Raw genomic sequence first — 20,590 nt, 5'->3', positions numbered from 1 at the left:
GTTTCTGTACAAGCTGTAAATAGCCTTTTGCTTCCTGTACTTTACTCCTGCTACATTCAGAATTTCAAGGAGAGTACTCCAGTCAGCATTGGCGAAAGCTTTCACTAAGTCTACAAATGCTATTAATGTAGGTTTGCTTTTCGTTAACCTAGTTTGTAAGATAAGTTGTGCGGTCAGTATTGTCTCACCTGGAATCCAAACTGATCTTCCCAACAGTTGGCTTCTACCAGTTTTTCATTCTCCTGTAAAAAAATTCATGTTAGTATTTTGCAGTCATGACTTATTAAACTGATAGTTTGGCAATATTCACACATGTCAACACCCAGTTTCTTTGGGGTTGGAATTAGTATGTCCTTTTTGAAGTTTGAGGGTGTTTTGCCTGTCTCATACATCATGCACACCAGATGGAAGAATTTTGTCATGGCCGGCTCTTCTAAGGCTGTCAGTAGTTCTGATGGAATGCCGTCTACTCCCAAGGCCATGTTTTGACTTAGGTATTTCGCTGTCTGTAAAATTCTTCTTGCAGTATCGTATATCTCATCTCTATCTGTTTCCTCTTCCAGTTCCATAATATTGCCTTCAAGTTCATCTCCTTTGTATAGACCCTCTGTATACTCTTCCCCCTTTCAGATTTCCTTTCTTTGCTTAGGACTGGTTTTTCAACAGAGCTCTTGATATTCTTACAGCTGCTTCTCTTTTCTCCGAAAGCCTCTCTAAATTTTCCTGTAGGTGGTATCTATCTTTCCCCCTAGTGATATATTCTTTTATATCCTTACATTTGTCCTCTAGCCATCCCTGTGTGGAAATATTGCACTTCCTATCAATCTCATTTTTTAGAAGTTTGTATTCCCTTTCATGCGCTTCATATGCTGCATTTTTATATTTTCTCCTTTCATCAGTTAAATTCAATATCCCTCGTGTTATCAAGAGCTTCTACCAGGCCTTGTCTTTTTACCTATTCAATCCTCTGCTGCCTCTCAAAGCTACCCATGTGCAAGTCTGTAGTGGCCTATTGTTCCCTCTGGAGCTGTCAACAACCCCTCTCTCTCTCTTTCAACTTATCCAGGTCCCATCTCCTTAACTTCCTATCTTTTCGCAATTTATTCAGATTTAATCTACAGTACATAACCAAAAAATTGTGATCAGGGTCCACATCTGCCTCTGGATATGTCTTACAATTCAAAATCTGGTTCCAAAATCTCTGTCTTCCTGTTACATAACCAGTCTGAAACCTTGTTGTGTATATGTAAATGGAAAATCCAGGATCGAATGTAACAAATTTATGAAAAGGAAAGTAGCTACTCTCCAGATCTCTTCCACATACACAACCTCCTTTCAACCCCCATTGAATATTCATCTACTATTTTTCCTTCTCTTCCTCTTCATACTGGTTAATTCCAGTCCCACATCACAATTAAATTACCATCTCCCATAACTACCTGAATAATTTATTTTGTCCCATAATACATTTCTTCAGTCTTTCTTCACCATCTGTGGAGCTTGTTAACATATAATCTTTACTGTGGTGGGTGTGGGCTTCATGTCTATCTTGGCTACGATAGTCAAACAATGGAAAATCTAGGATGCAATGTAACAAATTTATGAAAAGGAAAGTAGCTACTCACTATATAGTGGAAATGCTGAGTCGCAGATAGGCACAACAAAAAGACTGTCATAAATAAAGCTTTCGGCCAGTAAGGCCTTCATCAAAAATAGATCACACACACACCCACACACACACACACACACACACACACACACACACAGACGCGCGCAAATGCAACTTACACACACATGACTGCAGTCGTGTGTGTGTGTGAGTTGCTTTTGCACATGTGTGTGTGTGTGTGTGTGTGTGTGTGTGTGTGTGTGTGTTTGTCCTATTTTTGATGAAGACCTTACTGGCCAAAATCTTGATTTGTGACAGTCTTTTTGTTTTGCCTATCTGCGACTCAGCATCACCATTACATGCTGAGTAGCAACTTTCCTTTTCATAATATTGGCTACAATAATGCATTCATGGTGCTGTTCATAGTAGCTTACCTGCATTGCTATTTTCTATTTTCTTATTCATTTATATTACTATATTCCTATGATACCTTTAAATTCAGCTTTTTGCAGACTACCTTCACACCTGCTAAACTGCATATTACAAAACACTCTCGGCAGTTCCAAATAGAAACAGTTATGTACTTGTAAGCTAGAAAGTTTTAAAATCCTGCTACCATGCACTTCAAGAAGTAAATAGATATACAGGAATATTAGTAAACAGAAGTGTCACAAACAAAGCAGTGTATGCAACTTGTGACAGGTATGTGCCCATGCCTATGGGTGGGGGAGAGGGGGATGGGGTGCTCTCTCCCCCCCCCCCCCCCCCCCTCTCCCCCCGAATCACCTAAGCTCTTCAACATAGGAAAAAATGTGTAGTCAGGTGTTTTTTTCTTTTAAAAAAAATGATTTAAAAGTCAGTATTACAGGGTATTTTTAAGTGGGTCATAACTGGATTTTTTTTATGGCTACTTACAAGTCGACATTTGTCTTCCAAAATATTAAAAATACTTCATACCTCCAGATCTAGTCCCTCCCCTTATACTAACTATCGTGTACCTGCCCTTGCCTTGGCATGATTGTGGTTCATCACAATTTTGGTGGAGCCTTGTGTGTAAGGGTAGATTGTTAGGGCAGAATCTGTTTTGATACTATGAATGTTTGTTCTTCCAGTTTTTTGGGTTGGTGTAATTGAAACGAGCTATGAAGCAATATTGTAACTGAGGAATTCTTCGAAGGTTGCTAAGGAAAGGATGGATGGGAATGGCAGAGTAATTGGGTGAATGTATAAACTGGTTCAGCAAAGGTTTAGTTTTGGCTTTTGAGTGTGTTTTGATTAGTAAAATAGGCATAAAATAAGTGATTCCACTGGAGGTAGTAAATGGAGGGGAGCAGTTTGCTGATTAGTCCTAAATGATTTGGCTTCCAAACCAAAGGTGAACTCTGTGGTTATATCTGACGTGGAAGGAGAGTGGATTGCTAATTAGTCCTAATTGACTTGGTTTCAAGACAGAAGAATAAGTCTGTGGATACTTCTGACATTTATGCAGTTTAGGGGTTTTGGAGGCTAGGTTAACAGCTATGTCACCCATTGCAGCTGAGTGGTCGGTGTGTCTGACAGCCATGTGGAGGATCCAGGTTTAATTCCTGGTACTGCTGGTGTTTTTTTCCTTTATGGTAGGACTGCATCAGAGTCCACTTAACCTTGTGATGCCAATTCAGTAGCTACTTAATGAGAAACAGCAGCTCCAAGGTCTAGGAAGCCAATAATGGGTGGTAGAGCCGTGTGCTGACGCAATGCCACTTCATGCTGCATCCAAATTATGCCTCATGGCAGTGGATTACACAGCAGTCAGTCAGCATTGTGTGGTCCTCAGTATCTGACCGTGGGGTTGGTTTTTCCCCTAGGTTAGAAAATTGCAGGAGAAGTAGGTCTGCCATACAGTGTCCAGGTGCTGTGCAAAGTTACAGTGTGTATGTGTGTGGGGGGGGGGGGGGGGGGGTCTAGTTGCAGTAGTCTTCTTTGGTAGTGTGGGATTCAGTAGTTTTCTGAATAATATTTAAAATTTAAATGCTGCTCCAATTGGTGGAGGGATAGAATTTCAATCTGGAAGATGGAGCATAGAAATAGAGAACCACAAAGTAGAAGACATATGTGGCTTAGAGAAGCATGTACCATGATAATATGCATTAAATCTTCAACTTCATTAATTGTTGAGCATAATTTGTTACTCTTTTATTATCAAACGTTTCTTATTATGAGAGTTACTGTACTCACTATGAGAATAAGCTCAAATGGCTAAAATTATCAGTAGCATTTTGTAATATTACATATCAAAAGATTCTCCTTTATTGTTGCTAACATAATTTATTCACTTTGTTTAACAATGATAGAGTAACTCATCTTTGAGACAGTCCTTCTGAAATTCCATGACTCATGGAAGTCCACAGACGTATATGACCTATGTAGACACCAGGTATCTCAGGGGACATTATATATAATGGACAAAGAGACTGACTGGCGGACTTGATTGTTTTGTCTGGCTCAGATCCCATATGTTCTATTGAGTCTTCTGGCAAGGTATCTCATGGTGATACACTAGTACAATCTCAAAAGAGAAAGCAAAATTTGTAGTGCTAGATACACAGACAGAGCACAGAAGAACCAACTTAAAGTGACTCAGAAAAATATACCACAAAGTGACCCTATATGATACTGAGTAGCTGCAAAAGTTGTTCATAAATGCACAAAAATTTCACTTCTGATTACCAGGAGGCCTTACTAGAGTCCTCAGAGCATTTCAGTCTTGATATAACTTTCAAGCAAGAGCACCTGTGTAGAAAATTAAGAATCTTTCAGTAATTTCACATGATCGTGTTATAACATCAATGTTGGCATTATCGTTTACAAGTGTAGCGTCACAGTGTTATTAACAGAACATTTTCACACAACTTTAAAGGAGATGTGGAAAGGAATGTGGCTGATGAAATAAATGTGTGCCTCAGTAGGTCTTCTCTGTGGCCCTCAGTTATTTTCCCTAAAATTGCCACAATATGAGAGGATGTCTGAGATTTGAAATATCAGTCAGTGTCCTCACTGGAGAAACTGATAACAATAATGTATCCAGATGTTACCACATTAATGAGAAGCCTATGCGGTGATTATGTGATTGGACGGTTCTTACCACTACCGACCCTCCTCGCTCTCCCTCCATGCACTATAGGCTTATACTTCGTGTAAACACGCCTGAGGTGTTGCTGAGACCTTTGAAGCCACTGAAACTCCATACTAGCAGTAGGATACAAGTTAAAGCTCTATTTCACAAGGTAATGCATTAGTTTAGAGTCACCATGTAATACGGTAAAGAGCATTGGTTACAAGTTTTGTAAGATGCCTAAACCTGACTGGACTACAGTGCACAGAAAATATCACCAGCTGGGATAATGTTGTCTTGTTTGTGTATGTGTATGTTTTATTTGCCTGTCAACTCTGAGGAAAGACATTGTTTCCAAGCTGAACAATAATTTCAGTCTTGCCTGTCAACTGCTCAACATGTCACTATATGATGAATGATCCTTCCATTATTTGTATTCTATACACCACTTTTCAATCCTGTATTGACCTTAAGAAAGTGTATGGAAACCTTGTTACCATGATGCAACACGTAAGAACAACAGTTGTATAATTTATGGATCTGATGCTCACGTATGTCTCTACACAAATATGTATCCCCTTTCTTACTCTCAGTGCATGATAAATTTGCTAATATTGCTACAGCAGGTATTTCTCTCATCAATATTTTGAAAAATGTCTCCACCCAAACCACGTAATACTATAAAGATGTAAGCTGCAGGTGAAGACCACATACACTTGCCACTGGAGCAGTGATATGCACAAATGCTTCTCTAAATTTCATAGCAAAACATGTGTTTAGCTATTAATACTATAGGAATATTATAAAAGAAAAAAGCATTTCTACTTAATAGAATATTTACAGAATGTATTACCTTAATTGGTGTTCTACTGTGACATATGTAATTCTCTCATCACTTCTAAGTTGGAATCAATTCCAACCTATCAGATGCTGTATGTTATTAAATTTTGGTACCATAATTTATAATGTCTGTCATCAGTGTGACATAATAGTTCATTGGTCTCTTTCAGAATTTAATCAGTGATTGTGAGAATCCATTTTCACGTTCAGAGCTGAAAAATTCTGTGACGTTCAGTGAACCATCCCCTGATTGGGTCGTGTCCAAACACCTAGTTGTTGTTGAAAACATTAGAAAGATATGCATTGCTCTAGTGGAGCTTTGGTAAGTTCAGATATCACTTATAATGACTTCTGAATATACGTAGTATGTAATAATCTAAGCATTGTCCTTTTATAAATTTATTTGTTGAAGACATTTTAATTCTTAAGACACTGCAAAAATTGAGAAAATCTGAACATCTGCCTAGACACAGTCCAGCACTAACCAGTCCAATAGCAATACATACTCTTCTTATTTATTTTACTTGTTTATGGGTATACATGTGCTTAGATTTATAAGTCGCCACTCACCATAAAAATGACATATTGAGCTGCAGACAGGCACAATGAAAATACTGTTACACATTGAGCTTTCTATCAAACCTTTAGGCCAGATTTTGCCCAGAGTGGCTGTAGAGAGCGGTTTGTGTGTGTGTGTGTGTGTGTGTGTGTGTGTGTGTGTGTGTGTATTCTTTCGGAATAAGGTTTCGGCTGAAAGCTCAGTGTGTAACAGTCTTTTTGTTGTGTCTGTCTGCAACTCAACATATCATCTCTTCGTGGTGAGTACCAATCTATCCTTTCCCTAATACTGTTGACATTCCAAACTATACTTTCCATTGTTTGATAGATCTGTAAGTGTGAGCTAACCTCTTGGACATGGAACAAGTCAAATACATTATATAGAATAAATTGGCATATTCATAGAATTAAAAACATATACATAGACATAGAATAAAAATACATTTACAGAAAATAAATACACTCCTGGAAATGGAAAAAAGAACACATTGACACCGGTGTGTCAGACCCACCATACTTGCTCCGGACACTGCGAGAGGGCTATACAAGCAATGATCACACGCACGGCACAGCGGACACACCAGGAACCGCGGTGTTGGCCGTCGAATGGCGCTAGCTGCGCAGCATTTGTGCACCGCCGCCGTCAGTGTCAGCCAGTTTGCCGTGGCATACGGAGCTCCATCGCAGTCTTTAACACTGGTAGCATGCCGCGACAGCGTGGACGTGAACCGTATGTGCAGTTGACGGACTTTGAGCGAGGGCGTATAGTGGGCATGCGGGAGGCCGGGTGGACGTACCGCCGAATTGCTCAACACGTGGGGCATGAGGTCTCCACAGTACATCGATGTTGTCGCCAGTGGTCGGCGGAAGGTGCACGTGCCCGTCGACCTGGGACCGGACCGCAGCGACGCACGGATGCACGCCAAGACCGTAGGATCCTACGCAGTGCCGTAGGGGACCGCACCGCCACTTCCCAGCAAATTAGGGACACTGTTGCTCCTGGGGTATCGGCGAGGACCATTCGCAACCGTCTCCATGAAGCTGGGCTACGGTCCCGCACACCGTTAGGCCGTCTTCCGCTCACGCCCCAACATCGTGCAGCCCGCCTCCAGTGGTGTCGCGACAGGCGTGAATGGAGGGACGAATGCAGACGTGTCGTCTTCAGCGATGAGAGTCGCTTCTGCCTTGGTGCCAATGATGGTCGTATGCGTGTTTGGCGCCGTGCAGGTGAGCGCCACAATCAGGACTGCATACGACCGAGGCACACAGGGCCAACACCCGGCATCATGGTGTGGGGAGCAATCTCCTACACTGGCCGTACACCACTGGTGATCGTCGAGGGGACACTGAATAGTGCACGGTACATCCAAACCGTCATCGAACCCATCGTTCTACCATTCCTAGACCGGCAAGGGAACTTGCTGTTCCAACAGGACAATGCACGTCCGCATGTATCCCGTGCCACCCAACGTGCTCTAGAAGGTGTAAGTCAACTACCCTGGCCAGCAAGATCTCCGGATCTGTCCCCCATTGAGTATGTTTGGGACTGGATGAAGCGTCGTCTCACGCGGTCTGCACGTCCAGCACGAACGCTGGTCCAACTGAGGCGCCAGGTGGAAATGGCATGGCAAGCCGTTCCACAGGACTACATCCAGCATCTCTACGATCGTCTCCATGGGAGAATAGCAGCCTGCATTGCTGCGAAAGGTGGATATGCACTGTACTAGTGGCGACATTGTGCATGCTCTGTTGCCTGTGTCTATGTGCCTGTGGTTCTGTCAGTGTGATCATGTGATGTATCTGACCCCAGGAATGTGTCAATAAAGTTTCCCCTTCCTGGGACAATGAATTCACGGTGTTCTTATTTCAATTTCCAGGAGTGTAGTAATGATAGAACAGAGCTGTAGTAGTAACAAAGAGAGAATTGCAAAAATTGCCCCATTCACCAAGATTTTGCCATTATCTCATTTTAAAATACAGGCAGATGTAGAAGATTAGTAGCAAAGGTGGTGCAGCATTACCTTAAAATGTTTGTTTACAAATGCCACTCACAGATTACGTCTTAGGTCTGTTCCGACTTGCCAGTTGTTGTCTAGAAGGCAGTCGGTCTTAGGCGCTGCAGTCATGGACCGTGCAGCTGGTCCCGGCGGAGGTTCGAATCCTCCCTTGGGCATGGGTGTGTGTGTTTGTCCTTAGAATAATTTAGGTTAAGTAGTGTGTAAGCTTAGGGACTGATGATCGTAGCAGTTAAGTCCCATAAGATTTCACATACATTTGAACATTTTTCTAGAAGGGACATGTCATCAGCAGGTTGCCAGTCCCTCCACCAGAATCCTGATAATACTGATGTTTCTTTAGTCAAGCAGCTCTTCGGAGGTGTTTGAGAATGGCTGTCTTTGTTGCTGGCAAAATATGATCTTGACTTTATATTTAGAGAGGATCTGACATATTTTAGAAGAATATAATATGTTCGGAATGCCATGAACTTAAACTGTTCTCAATCAGCTTCTTAGTGGGGGGCAGTCACCACCAGTTTAAATTGCAAAGGCTTGTGGATCTTCCATGGTGAACAGCCATTATCTTCAAAGAATTTTGAGATGTTCATGTTCTTCCTGTGAATAGTCCTAATCAGCAGTCATACGTGCCGTGTGTACAAGTGTTTTTGAGACTGGGTGATAACAGTGACCGGCTTGCAGGCACAGATTTGTATGTGTCAGCTTGTGAAAGGCACCATATCCCAGGGTGCTGTTGGTTTTACAAAGATGCAAGAGACCCAGGAAAGGGAGACATCCATCCTTTTCAAGCTCCATAGTGAATGGGATGTTCCCATGATTGGAATTCATGTGGTCCAAGAATTAATGAAGTTTTTCCTCACAACATCAGGCCACACTACTAAACTGTCATCCACATACCTCCTAAAGGTGACAGGCTTTAAATGTGGGGTCCAATTCTTTTTTCCCAAAATCTTCAACAAAAAAGTTGGCCAGCAAATGAGGCAAGGGACTTCTGATGGCAACCCAGTCAGTTTGTTCATAAAGATAAGTTGAGGAGAGCAAGTGCTGAAACAAGATTGTAATCTGTTTGTTAAGCTGTTTTGCAATCTGGGACAAGAACTCTGTGAATGAAACTTTGCTAAATAATGACACAGCATCAAAACTGACCACAAATCCTAGTTGCTGAGGCTCCGAGTCTTCATATTACCAATAAAATCTTGTGTGTAAAAGCCAACAAAGGATGATTGCGCTAAATTCTTATAATGTTATGGATCACATTGTCTGATATGCTTCCATTGCTAATTTTCTGAATCTATAATTTTTTACAGTGCTGTCCTGTGTGTAAGAAATGACATATTCAATTGAGGAGACAAGTAATCCCTTATAATTCACTATAAATTTATTTGTCTATATCACAAAATAAAGAATCAGTGAGATAATCTGTTTCAGTTACTGAACAGCCATCTTTGGATTGTAGCTCATAATGCAACTTGTATCATAAAGCATATTGCCTGTGTCTATGTCTGTGGTAACATAATGTAAAATAAGCTTTCGTTGAACGCGAGTTCATTCATTCATTCGTTCATTGTGGTCAGTAAGTTCCATCAATAAGCAGAACTTTCAGAGATGTAGAACTAACCAAGTGATATAGTAAAAAATTCAAATCAGTATCCATCTATTACTGCAGTAAAAATCGACTATCACTGTACTGCATATTACTGTTCGTGCTTATGCCATGTAAATGTAACCTAGTAAAGTAGCTGGAATGTCTCTACTTTGGGGGAAAAAAAGACCTGTGCTTTGCTCTGTTACATTAATTAGCTACTGTTTGGTCTTATGCTCTCGGCTCGATATTTACATGAATACAATGGAATTTGTCAAAGAAAATAATTTACTACTTAGGTGCCTGTTTACAGTACACTATTACTTGCCATACAGCTCTGCAATGAACATTGCTTCATATTATGTTGCTAGCAAGATTTTTCAATCCTTAGTCCAGGTAACTTGTGTAACTTGTGGGAGAGGGTACAAACTATTTTTTTCTTTTTCTTTTGATTTTTTAGAGATTTCCATTTTCTTGTTTTGCGTACAAAGGGACTTTATGATGCCTCAGAGCCCATAACTTTATTCTAAAACCTAAACAATGAATCGAAATGCATGAAATTATTTTTATATCATGTATTTTGATTGTGTAAATCACAGTTCAGTTGAAACAAATTTTTATTGCCACTAACAAATACCATGAAGGAGTAAATTTACTGAGATATTAGTGTAAGAAATCCAGGCTTTTAAAAGAAGCCTCTGCAAGATGTGCAGTTATCTGCTTTACACTATATTTTACCTGCTAGCTTCTGCTGAATAAAAATTTTATTAATTTGATGCATTGCCCCAAAAGATAATTCCAAGTGCAACAGGGGTGGAAACGTGGATAGTAAACCAACACCCTTGTCCTTGTGTCAATGAGAACTATTTCTGAGTGCAAAACATGCTGAAATGAACTTCTTGATTAGTTTATTTCAAGGCACAGGCAGATTCTGTACAATAACAAGCAGTAATCTTCTCCAGAACATGTTGTGCAATCAAAATCTTGTGTCCTTGTTGTATGCACCATCATATAGGCATTTTTGGAACTTTCTGCGAGTACCGGATTGGCATTGGTGGAAACTTGTTCTAGATTTGAGCCACCTCCGTCCACCTCAACTTTAATCACTCTGCTACTGTCTACATCCATTTTACATTCTCTTTTGTTTCTGCTACTTTTCTGTACACCCTAATTTTTCTTCAGCTTCTGCTCTGATTACTTTTCTTATGGTTTATAGCTTCTCTTGTGATTTCATCAACTGTTCATCTTTCCGCTTTCATCATTCTCCATTGATAGCTATTTTTTCCTCTATTTTCTTCTATGCTCCTGTTATCTTTGTGTCATTGACTGGTCTTATGAGCTATTTTTGACTTCTTGAATTTTCAAATTCCATCAGTTGCCAGGATGTCTTTGTTGATTCCCTCTTAGCCTGTCCTGCCATGACTCCCTTTGCTCATGACACTCAGTCATTCAAATATCTTATTGCGCTTTTTTTGAATTTTATTCATTTTTGTTTAACAGATATTTTATACTGTCTGTCTCTTTATTCTTGTTTACTTTTACTGATTTTTTTTTTCCACAATTTGTTTTCAGTCAACAACTGCGGATGGTAATAGCTCATGACCAGAGTTTGGTACAAGCAAGACTACAGGTAGTACTCTCTGAAGATGATTTAAAAACATGGGTGTCATATTTTTACGGGCCTGTATCAAACCTGTATTTAATAATGGAAAGGTAAAGTATTATATTTTTTGTAACTCCCACTTCAGTGAAAGATTTGAGCATATCCTTCCATCATCAATTGATTGTATGCGAGGTATCCGGAATGTGATGTTCTGAACCGTCAATGCAACAGTTGAAAATTGTGACTGTGATTCTTTCTCTTATACACAAAGTTAATTTTGTCATAAAATTTTGCATACATGGAACATACCACAGTTGGAATTCAGCATCAGTGTGTGTAGCAATATTGTGGCCAAGAGAGAGGACTGTAATAGAACTTCATTATAAATAATAGATTGTAACTAATAATTCTCATAGCCTCTTGCAAAAGTATATGAAGTATTTTTGTATAAAGCCTGCTGGTATTTAAAGCCAAGTGTGTACACAGGCAGACTGCAGTCACTGTTGTAATTTTTGGAAGCTCTTGAGAGAGAGCTCCACTGTGCAGTCAACATGTGAAAGCAGTCCATTCTGAGGACAGTTTCACATTCATATCACACTTTGCCCTTTTTTTGTGAGTGGGGGGGGGGGGGGGGGACACAAATTTACAGTTGTCTTCCTAAGTCTGTTATGCTCCATACCACCAGTAGGTAGTGGAATCAGCTGTTAACTACTGACACGAATAATTGATTATCATCCTCCTCTGTGGCTCACTTTAGCAGCACAAACTCATATGTCACAATCTTAGGTGTAAGCAGATTCTAGCTATGTCGAATGGTACAATAAACTGGAAACCGACAAGAGTTAAAATTATTAAATGCCATCCTCACTTGAACAAACTGCATGATGAAATATTGAAAATCAAAAGATGAAGAATGATACTCAACTGTAAATCTTTGTCTTGGTTATTTTCAAACCCAAACAGTAGGAAAAAAATGAGAACTGGAGAACAGGTGCTGTGCTCGTAGATTGAATTACATTACTGTAGCTCGGCTTCATCTGCTGCAGTCAGGTAAGAAACACCAGCCACCATGATCAAAATACCTGCTACTAAGGTATGTGCAAAAATGATGCCAAAGTAACAAGGCCAAGTGTCATTATCTTGTTGAATCTGAAACAAGAAAGGCTGTAAATCCACAGTAAGTGAAACAGTCTGCAACACTAGAATGATAGGTTGAACACTTTTAAGGAAAAACGTTCCTCTATTGTAACACACTCTTGATGTTGGTATAGTTGCATGGGACCTTAAGAAATGTATCGGAAAACTTGACCAGCAGTTCCATAGAGCACAGCTTTGACATATACACTCCTGGAAATGGAAAAAAGAACACATTGACACCGGTGTGTCAGACCCACCATACTTGCTCCGGACACTGCGAGAGGGCTGTACAAGCAATGATCACACGCACGGCACAGCGGACACACCAGGAACCGCGGTGTTGGCCGTCGAATGGCGCTAGCTGCGCAGCATTTGTGCACCGTCAGTGTCAGCCAGTTTGCCGTGGCATACGGAGCTCCATCGCAGTCTTTAACACTGGTAGCATGCCGCAACAGCGTGGACGTGAACCGTATGTGCAGTTGACGGACTTTGAGCGAGGGCATATAGTGGGCATGCGGGAGGCCGGGTGGACGTACCGCCGAATTGCTCAACACGTGGGGCGTGAGGTCTCCACAGTACATCGATGTTGTCGCCAGTGGTCGGCGGAAGGTGCACGTGCTCGTCGACCTGGGACCGGACCGCAGCGACGCACGGATGCACGCCAAGACCATAGGATCCTACGCAGTGCCGTAGGGGACCGCTCCGCCACTTCCCAGCAAATTAGGGACACTGTTGCTCCTGGGGTACTTACCGTGAACTTACATTAACCTCTGATCTTGCTGCGTTAATCACTTAAATATTTTACCTAGACAAATGTATTCCCAAAATTTCATTACTGTGCATTAATTATCTTCTTGGTGGTAGTTCTTTTCATCGGTGTATTAAGTCTTTGTTACGCATATTTTTATGTTTTCATGGTACTTTACATTTTCGTTTATAGTTATTTCATATGGAATTCCTTGTATAAGAAGTGATATGTGATATTACACAATGAAACAACTGTATTAAATATTGGATACTGAATTTTTATTTATTTTTTAACTGTGAATGAAATTTCTTGTAGGCATGTAGTACAAAAATTGCGATGCTCTTCTATTTTTAGTGTTGCTGGAGCTAAAGAAGCCCAGGCCATGCACTCTCCAGAAATGGTCCCAGTAATGGACCATATGTTCAAAGATTTTTCTGAACTGTACAGATTAATTTCATCAGGGCAGCAGGTGGGGTTCACTATTGAGGATATGTTCTCATTCTTTGAAGATAGTGAAACAAGGTGAGCTGTAGGTATTAATTAAAGTTAATACATCAGTCACAATATCTATTCTGTTTCCATTCCTTTAATATTTGTTATGAAACAATGAATGTATTGGACGCACAGTGAGTGCCCAATTTTTCAAAAGTTTTAGGGACTTCATGCAGGAAGGGATAGTGCTAAAGTGTTGCATGAAGTTGCTTATCACACCCAGTATAGATTAGAGGTCCTCAATCATTTCATTCCAGTGGGCTGCATTGTTAAATAGTGAGTGTCTTGTGGGTTACACATACTTCCAATCTTCATGTATGAAAGGTTTTGAAAAGAAAGTAAGTTTGGTAACTTTTTGTTTTGCTAGTAACAGTTTCAAAAATTAACTTAAAATGTAATGTGTATTATAATTTAGTGAAAGAAATAGTAAAGCACAATTTTATTTAAGAAGACAAAAATCAAGAACATTTTTATTTAAGAAGACAAAAATCAAGAACAAAATAAATGGGATTTTATCAGTTTCCTTAGCCAAAGTCACCTGTGTGGCGGTACTAGACTTAGAGGTAAGCTTGTTTGAATCCTGGTGGTGGAAAATTTTTGCTGTTAGTATTCAGCTGGCAAGGGGAGGAGAGATGGTGGTGCACTGTTCCTGATCAGCAGTTTTTGTGCCAATGCCCTGCATTGAATTCCAAACCTCTGCGGTATCTCATGAAAAGAGGGCATGTGACACTTTTGATAGTGATCTGTCCATTGGTCATGGATGTTAAGCCCAATAGCCCCCTTGGTGTTAATCGAGAGAAGTAGCATGTGTGTCATCACCGGGTCTCACCCTCTTCCTTCCCTTCATCCAAAACAACATAAGCCCAACACTACGTCTTACACTTACTCATCACGGTCATCCACATGAGACAGATACATGCTTGATGGTTGGAGACAGGCAGTTGTAAACCATCTTCATTTGGACCTTGCTATGAGAAGTAGTGGACCAGCCCTACTTCAGCTCCCCTAAGCTCATTTCCTGACTGTTGGACCACTTTCTCTTTTTTGACTTGGGATTTCGTAGCTACGCATAAGAGATAATTTAATGCCACTCAGCAAGCCTTAACGAAGCTGCCCACACTGTACTATGACCAACAATGTAAATGGATCTTAATTGTTAAAACTGTTACCTACAGGTCACATTGGAATTATTAGCTTCTTTTTCCAAATGGTTTGTTGTGAGCTCTACGTTCTATATGAAAACACTTAAAATTTCTGCCATATTTGTTCCGTTTATAGTGACCAAAAAATTATGGCTGTTTGGGGCACACAAAATAGTTGCGGACTGCCAAAAGTTGATATAGACAGTTCTCAGAAATAATTTTTGCTTGTGTGTCCAGTCTTCAGAGTTACAGTGTTTTGTAACTTGTCAAGGGACCCAGGTGTTTATGATTGGCATCTCCACTTCTACAATGATCATATACTTAAATAGTTAAGCTCTGAACTTTCATTCAAGAGGACAGAGGTCTAAATCTCCTTCCAGCCAATCAGATTTAGATTTTCTGTGGTTTCTGTAAATCATTTAAAGCTATTTGGCCTAAGGATGTCTCCAAAACATGATGCAGAGCTTGTAATGCAGCTCTGTGACAGGGCTACCGTATTTACTCGAATCTAAGCCGCACTTTTTTTCCAGTTTTTGTAATCAAAAACACCGCCTGCGGCTTAGAATCGAGTGCAAAGTAAGCGGAAGTTCTGAAAAATGTTGGTAGGTGCCGCCACAACTAACTTCTGTCGTCGAATATATGTAGCGCTACGCAGGCATGCTTCGCAGGCACAAAGACAAATACTGGCACCAAAACCTCTGCATCAGTAAATAAATAAAAAAAAATGTGGAAGACGAGCTTTTTTTTCTCCGCCCCGAGTTTCGACCACTGCATTTTCATACATTATCCAACGAAGTAAATACAAATTCCGTATTGTTCCTCTTCGAACGTAGCAGCATTTCAATGTACTACGAAAATCCGACTGGCAAGACTGTTTGGGATATTTGTCAATATGGCCAACTCTGCTTTCTGAATTTTTTCCTAACTGTGAGAAGAAATGGTTGCTAATAGGAACTTTTATGAATTGTGAATCACATGCAGTATTCTCTTCACCATAAGAATAATACGAATATAAACATTTTGCCATGTATTCTTTCGTGTTTGCTGCTATCTCATTTAAATCCTGTCCGCCTAATAAACTACGAAACTAGAGTGAGACAACAGCAGACGCGGAAGAATATACATACCATGTCATGTTTATATTCGTATTATTCTTATGCCTAATAGTGATACAGTCAGAAATGAAGCACGGCAATTGACTAGATTTCTAAATCTAAGATGACTCTAATTTCTGTGCATAATGTAATGTACTAAAGAGGCGTCTGCAAAGATTTTCAAACGGAAAAAATTTTCGCTAAATTCTCGTTCAGAACATCTTCTATCATACGCAGTCTATTATTTGGTTCTTGTTGATAATTATCAAAGAAAGCAGCAGTGTAAGTAGCAACGAATAGCAGTCTCTTGCCATTGTTTCACTAATGAGACGATTCCTTTCTTTTGTTTTTTAATTGTAAGCGGCGGTAGCGTGCACAAAAGCAAGCCATGCCGCGATCGGCGACAGGCCATAAACCCTCATTTTCAGAATGCAACAAACAATGCATGACACAGTACAGTAATGCATTTTCAGCTTTGAGTGATGGAAACACCTATAACAAAGAGAACTGCACTTGTCAGATCAAAGAAAAATAAGCAATCAATTCAAACCAGACGAAGCACGTGAAAAAGGAAGGGTACCCGTATAAATACGGATGGAGCGCTTGACGCATAACAACGGCTACCTGGTAAAGCTTAACTGCTAAGCTTATGACTCGAACCAAACTTCTACAGCTGTATCATCATTCATTCAACCTAAATTGTGTCTCGTATTACAATGGACCAACTTTGTTTCGATTTGGAAGTGCGGCCTAAAACTTTTCTCTCCCCTTGAATTTTGAGTCTCAGATTTCAGGTGCGGCTTAGATTCGGGAAAATTTTTTTTCCTCGATTTCGAGTCTCATTTTTCAGGTGCGGCTTAGATTCGAGTGCGGCTTAAATTCGAGTAAATACGGTAATTCTTCACCAATAGTATTTAACTATGCTTTCCTGCCCTTGTGTGTATTGCTCAGCGGGAAGTAGTTAGTGACCCAGTCCTGATTTGGATTCACGTGTTGTTCATAGTAGTATTGTAGTGATCTTAATGTGGGATATCCTCTTTATTCAGCCAGCAGTACATACTTAAGATGACATACTTACTCTTTGTCAGATTGTAATTTACAACCATATGGATCATATCTCACTTACATCCGAAGGTAATTTAATACCGCTAGGTTCTTACAAGCTTTCAAATTCTGAATGTGGGAATTAGTTCTGTAATGTACCAGGTAAATAATGTTATTTACACACACCAATTATGAAATCAGCCACATCCGAATTCCTTCATTGTCCTGTTGCTGTACTGACCCAGTGATCACCCATAACTGCAGTATTCTTTTGATCCCTCAACTCAGTTAGTGACATTATCTTTCTTTTAATAAAAAACAATTAGTGTATCATCCATTTTTTGTAAACATTGGCTCTTTGATTTGAAAATTCTTCACACAATGAAGAGATATTGGCCTACATCATGAAATTTCAGACAGCTGCACTTTTTATTTATAAACCACGTAATTTGTTTTCACCAGAGGTCATTAATTCTGCACAGTTGAGTGATATAGTTTCTGATACTTAATATCCTCCTCTCATATTAAATGCAGATTATATTTAAACTTAAACATTCACTTCATTGAACCGTTTAGAATGTTCTAACTAAAGCATATTTGAGTATCAGTTATCACATTAGACTGATTTCATATCACAATCAGATTAACAAAGCCCATTTCCCCTCTTGCATAAGATTTTTAATATCCAAAGATAACTTCTATCTTTTTTGAAATGTCGAATTGAATCCCATCTTTATCAGTGTGTTTTGTAAAATAGTATTACCACTTTTTCATAGATTATCTTCACAAAATTTTAAAGAAAAACCAGAACACCATTTTCTTCAAATTAATTCCAAAAAATGCGTGAAAGATTTATTTGAACACAATGCACGCAGCATCATGTAACGTCATAACTAACTTTTAATAACAAGATCAGATTACTACTCTTGACCTTTGAAGATCTCAGTACTGACTAAAAGCTTGCTTTTTTTTTTCTCAAAATAAGTTATAATTCTCCTTCTTTTTTATATTGCTAACAATAACAGGAATACCAAGAACTTGATGCTCTTGGCATCTTCTTCATCCCTCTGGCTGCCGATTTGATAGCGAGTATGTCTGCTCTTGTCAACAAAGCTATACAGACACAAATCATGGCCGCTCTTACAGCTTCAGTTGGACTAGCATTCCTGAGAAAAAAGGATATTGTGAAACTCCAACTAACATCCAAAGAGTTGTTTCCAAAATGAATCTGGAGTGTGTGCTAAGTCATTTCTTCATGAAACACTATTTTAGGAATGTTGCTGTAGCGAAGTATGCAGGAAGTCCTCTTTGAAGTTTGATAAGTAGAAGAGAGGTTTGACAGAAATTAAGCTGGGAGGGCAGTTTTAAACAGTGAGAAAAAAGTCAATCACCAAATTATTATGAATCTCTCTATCTCTCTCACCTGCAGGTTCGGGGTTAGAATTGGCCCGTGGCATTCCTGCCTGTCGTAAGAGGCGACTAAAAGGAGTCTCCAACATTTTGGCTTTTATGTGATGGTCCCCTGTAGGGTTTGACCTCCAATTTCAAAATTTTTTTGAAGAGCGCTCCATCTCTTGGGGGAGGATACATCCCTGGGTGCGTTTTCCACCATGCAATATACAGTGTCGCTTTCTGCACCGACGATGTCCAGGGACTTCCTTGCACCTGATACCCAGCACGGAAGCCAGTCCGTTGTGGTGGAGCCACCATGTACCCTGTTGTTTGTAGCCCCCTGACAACACAGGGATCGCTCTGCTGATGCCTGTACCGTTAACTCCCCACGTATGCCAAGGAGTAGATGCCTATCTCCCAGGGGCATCAGGACTCCGAGCAGTGGCCATGCCATCGTGCCAGGTGGACCTCCCTGAGTCTGGTTGGCGCCTGTGGGGAGGGCCCTTAGTCGTAGTGGGTGGCATCAGAGCGGATGATCCACAATGAAGCGTGATACATCATCTCTTGCTGGTGGCCAACCACCAGCAGTCTCTTAAGCATTCGAGGCCTCAATTTAATGCAAACACTCCCCCCCCCCCCCCTGGACACACCATGGGATGAACGAAAGGCTACAGCTGGCAGTGAAGCTTATTCGCCCCGGTACCTAGTATGTACGGGAGCTGAGAGGGAGTCTTTCATGATGATGAAGCCTCAGTTCTTTGTAGAGCATTTAGGGGACAAGTTTGGGGAGGTGAAGGGCTTGTCCAAAATGCGCTCTGGGTCAGTTTTGATAAAAACGGCATCCTCTGTCCAGTCACGGGCATTACTCACTTGTGACAAGTTGGGGGATGTTTCTGTTACCATCACGCTCCATAAGAGTTTAAATATGATCCAGGGTATTATATTCCACAGGGACCTTCTTTTGCAGTCTGATGATTAGCTGTGCGCCAATTTAGAGTGAAGAGGTATTCATTTCGTCCGGCACTACCATCGGCGTCCAAGCGATAATCGGGTTGCCACTGATGCCTTCATCTTGGCCTTTGAGGGTGATACATTGCCTGAGAACGTCAAGGTGATGATCTACCACTGTGATGTCAAGCCGTATATCCCTTCCCCAATGTGGTGCCTTAAGTGCTGCAAGTTCGACCAGATGTCTTCCCGCTGTACTTCCAGCCTCATATGTCAAGATTTCAGATGCCCATCACACCCCAATACTCCATGTGCCCAGCCTCCCATCTGTGTCAACTGTGGAGAGCATCATTCACCTTGCTGGCCAGACTGCAGGATTTTACAAAAAGAGATGGAAATCTTTCGAATATACGACCCTGGACTGACTGACCTACGCTGAGGCTAAGCAGAAGGTTAAACACCTCCATCCTGTTCATATGACCTCCTCTTATGCTGCCGCTGCCACTGTTCTAACCCTAGCCCCATCAGCTCCAACTACAACAGTCATCTCTCAGAGAGCCGGAAGACTACACCTGCCCCGTTGATGGTGGGGGGCGCTTCCCTCCCTGTTGCTCCTGCACCACCTACTTTGGGAGCAACCCCCCCCCCCCCCCTCACTCCCCCCCCCCCCCCCCTCCAACCATTGGGAATGCCTGTTCCCACTTCTAAGCTGGAGAAGTGTCGCTTGGAAGGGGTCTCTTGTGTCCCTCCCTTCCCAGGTTTCTCCTAGTGGGAAGGCTGATGCACGCCAGTGGCTGAAGTGTCCAGAAGCAACAGGTCGTAAGGCTTCATGGCCATCCTCAGTCCTGGAAACTGAATCCGTGAAGCCACCCCAGCCAGAGAAACCAAAGGATCAGCAAGAAAAGTCGAAAAAGAAGGCCCCTAAGACCAAGGTTATTGCAGTGGAACCCCCACCACTACCACCGCTACTTACCAGCTTTGCATCTGAGGATGAGGTGGAGATTCTGGCATCCGCTGAGTACCTAGATCTCGCCGAACCCTCAGACACGATGGATGTCACTCTCACAGGTACTCAATCAGTGGCAGCAGGTGACCCAGCGGTGTAATATGACTCCTTGGTTCCTTCATGCATTTTTCGGCCGTGGACAGTGTCATTCTCCAGTGGAATTGCAGCGGTTTTTTCCCACCACCATGCTGATCTCCGTCAACTTATCAGCCTTCACCCTTTCTTTTGCATTGCACTCCAGGGAACTTGGTTTCTGGTGTTGTGAACCCCTGCCCTCTGTGGCTAT

The 20,590-nt window shown here is 41.1% G+C and overlaps 1 protein-coding gene across 5 annotated transcripts in view; it reads left to right on the top strand.

The window, feature by feature from the left end:
* The window catches only part of LOC126482298 (transcriptional protein SWT1), a 342,452-nt gene that overhangs the window by 232,296 nt on the left and 89,566 nt on the right, over nucleotides 1-20,590 (top strand). For all 5 annotated transcript variants that reach the window (XM_050106316.1, XM_050106313.1, XM_050106314.1 and 2 more), the window contains 3 exons: nucleotides 5,714-5,865; nucleotides 11,271-11,411; nucleotides 13,541-13,708. In XM_050106316.1, coding sequence (XP_049962273.1) covers nucleotides 5,714-5,865; nucleotides 11,271-11,411; nucleotides 13,541-13,708 — 461 coding nt within the window. The remainder of the gene's footprint in view (nucleotides 1-5,713; nucleotides 5,866-11,270; nucleotides 11,412-13,540; nucleotides 13,709-20,590) is intronic.

This window comes from Schistocerca serialis, chromosome 5, assembly GCF_023864345.2.
Source record: "Schistocerca serialis cubense isolate TAMUIC-IGC-003099 chromosome 5, iqSchSeri2.2, whole genome shotgun sequence".
Taxonomy (NCBI): domain Eukaryota; kingdom Metazoa; phylum Arthropoda; class Insecta; order Orthoptera; family Acrididae; genus Schistocerca; species Schistocerca serialis.
This window is presented reverse-complemented; position numbering and strand designations above follow the sequence as displayed.